The following is a 1679-nucleotide window of genomic DNA, read 5'->3' as shown; positions in this document are numbered from 1 at the left end:
ACCCGAGCCGCAGGGCGCTGGACCCCACGGGGCGCGGTAGTAGGGTCCTGGCCGTGCCGCCTGAATTAGGGGCTTCCTGTCAGTGACATGGTCAAGGCGACGAGACGGACTGTCCAGTCTGGGGCCGGGCGAGGCTAGGCCCTAGGAGAAGCCTGCTGGCCGGCGATGGACCTTACGGTTATGTGCTTATTGACTGGAACCCTTCGCAAGACGTGACGCCATTTGAGATATTTGAGTTGAAGTTTCACAAACGATGCGCGCGTTTTGTCTTCGCACTGATTTAACAATGAACGGACCTCTGAGTCGTAAATAATGCCACGAGATCGGTGAAGCTAGAACATGTGCATTCTCTGCACCTAAAAGACGTGCACGTCCAGTGTGGGGCATGCCCCGCCTGGCACCTATGGCTTCTCTCCCTGGCAACGCTTGATTGCGCTCAGCAGAACGATGGCCTTAGGGGTGACTGACGCTGGGTGGGCAAGCGGGCGTGGCGTTGTCGGTGATCTTTGACATGTTATCAGCCGGGGAGGCCGGGCTGGGCGGCTGTGATGGCCGCTCGTCGCACTAGTAAGCGTACCGCTGCGCGCTCTGGCTGCACCGCCCCGCCATGCCACCCGCGACCGACGAGACGCCTCCTCCGCCTCGCGACACCTGGTCCGACATCAACCTGGTGGAGCAGGCCACGGAGCAGCCCCCGCCCCACCAGCTGCTGACGGCCACCTCGTTCCGCTCGTATACCACGGCCGACAGTGACGCCTCGTCGGCGGCCTGGAGCGGGCCGTGCCCCTGCTTCTCGTGCTCGTGCTACTGCGTGGTGTGCGCTACCTCGCCATTGCTCGTTGTGCTCGTGTTCGGCATCATGCTGCTCGTCCTGGCCCTCCTCGCCTACCCCGTCGTTATGGTGACAGCGGCTCAGTTCCACGCAGCCGCGCACGCAGCTACGCCCTGACCACGCTCATTCACCTGCCCATGGGAGCTTTTTTGAACTCTTCACATCAACAACAACTAGAATTGGCTAAAATAGAATTCTAGAGAGAAAGACGCGTGGTTTGAGATCGGCCTCTTATCAGCACCCACTCGGGGGTCAGTTGTGGGGTCCCCGTGATACGTTGCGTTCGTCGTTGGTCTCGTCGACGCGGAAGCGGTTGGATGTATGCTGGAAGGCGCTGGCCGAGCTGACGCCAGGACCGCCCTGATTCGCAGACAAGCAAGTGCCCCCTGATAAGCCCGTTGTTGGACCCCCCGTTTGGACCGATGAGGCTCATTTTGTGTTGGAACGCGCCTCACTGCGCTCGAATTGTGATATATGCCGAACTGTGGACTGAAGCATACTAGAGTCAACAGACTCTTGGTGTCAACATTTTCAAGTTAACAGTTATCAACAAGACACTACTGTGACTTGACCAAAAACGACCTAAAGAGTGAACTAATTTGTGAATGTAACAAGCCCCAACACCATGGGAAGGATGGTGTCTGACCCAAAGCGGCTGGTCACTTTCGAGATCGGCCACCCTGATGATGACGGCGATGACTTTGCTGCTGATTCATGTTGTAAGTTTTCTTTCTTTCTGTTCGAGTGTCACTGAAAACTAACAGGCTCAGTTAAATGGACGACGAACCCACAAAGAAAGTTATATCCGTACGTTTTGCTGTTTGGTCAATATTTTGTAAACCGGGGG

At 56.8% G+C, this 1679-nt stretch overlaps 1 protein-coding gene across 1 annotated transcript in view; it reads left to right on the top strand.

Moving 5' to 3' along the window:
- Window positions 1-1247: 1247 nt before the first annotated feature.
- The window catches only part of LOC113207593 (organic cation transporter protein), a gene marked incomplete at its 5' end in the record, with an annotated part of 25445 nt that continues 25013 nt past the window's right edge, over window positions 1248-1679 (top strand). The window contains 1 exon segment of the mRNA XM_052264319.1: window positions 1248-1551. Within this exon segment, the coding sequence (XP_052120279.1) occupies window positions 1458-1551 (94 nt within the window).

The sequence above is a fragment of the Frankliniella occidentalis genome, unplaced genomic scaffold (assembly GCF_000697945.3).
Source record: "Frankliniella occidentalis isolate FOCC.00 unplaced genomic scaffold, Focc_3.1 Scaffold18, whole genome shotgun sequence".
Taxonomy (NCBI): Eukaryota; Metazoa; Arthropoda; class Insecta; order Thysanoptera; family Thripidae; genus Frankliniella; species Frankliniella occidentalis.
The sequence above is the reverse complement of the archived record's forward strand: the minus strand, read 5'-3'. Positions and strand labels throughout refer to the sequence as shown.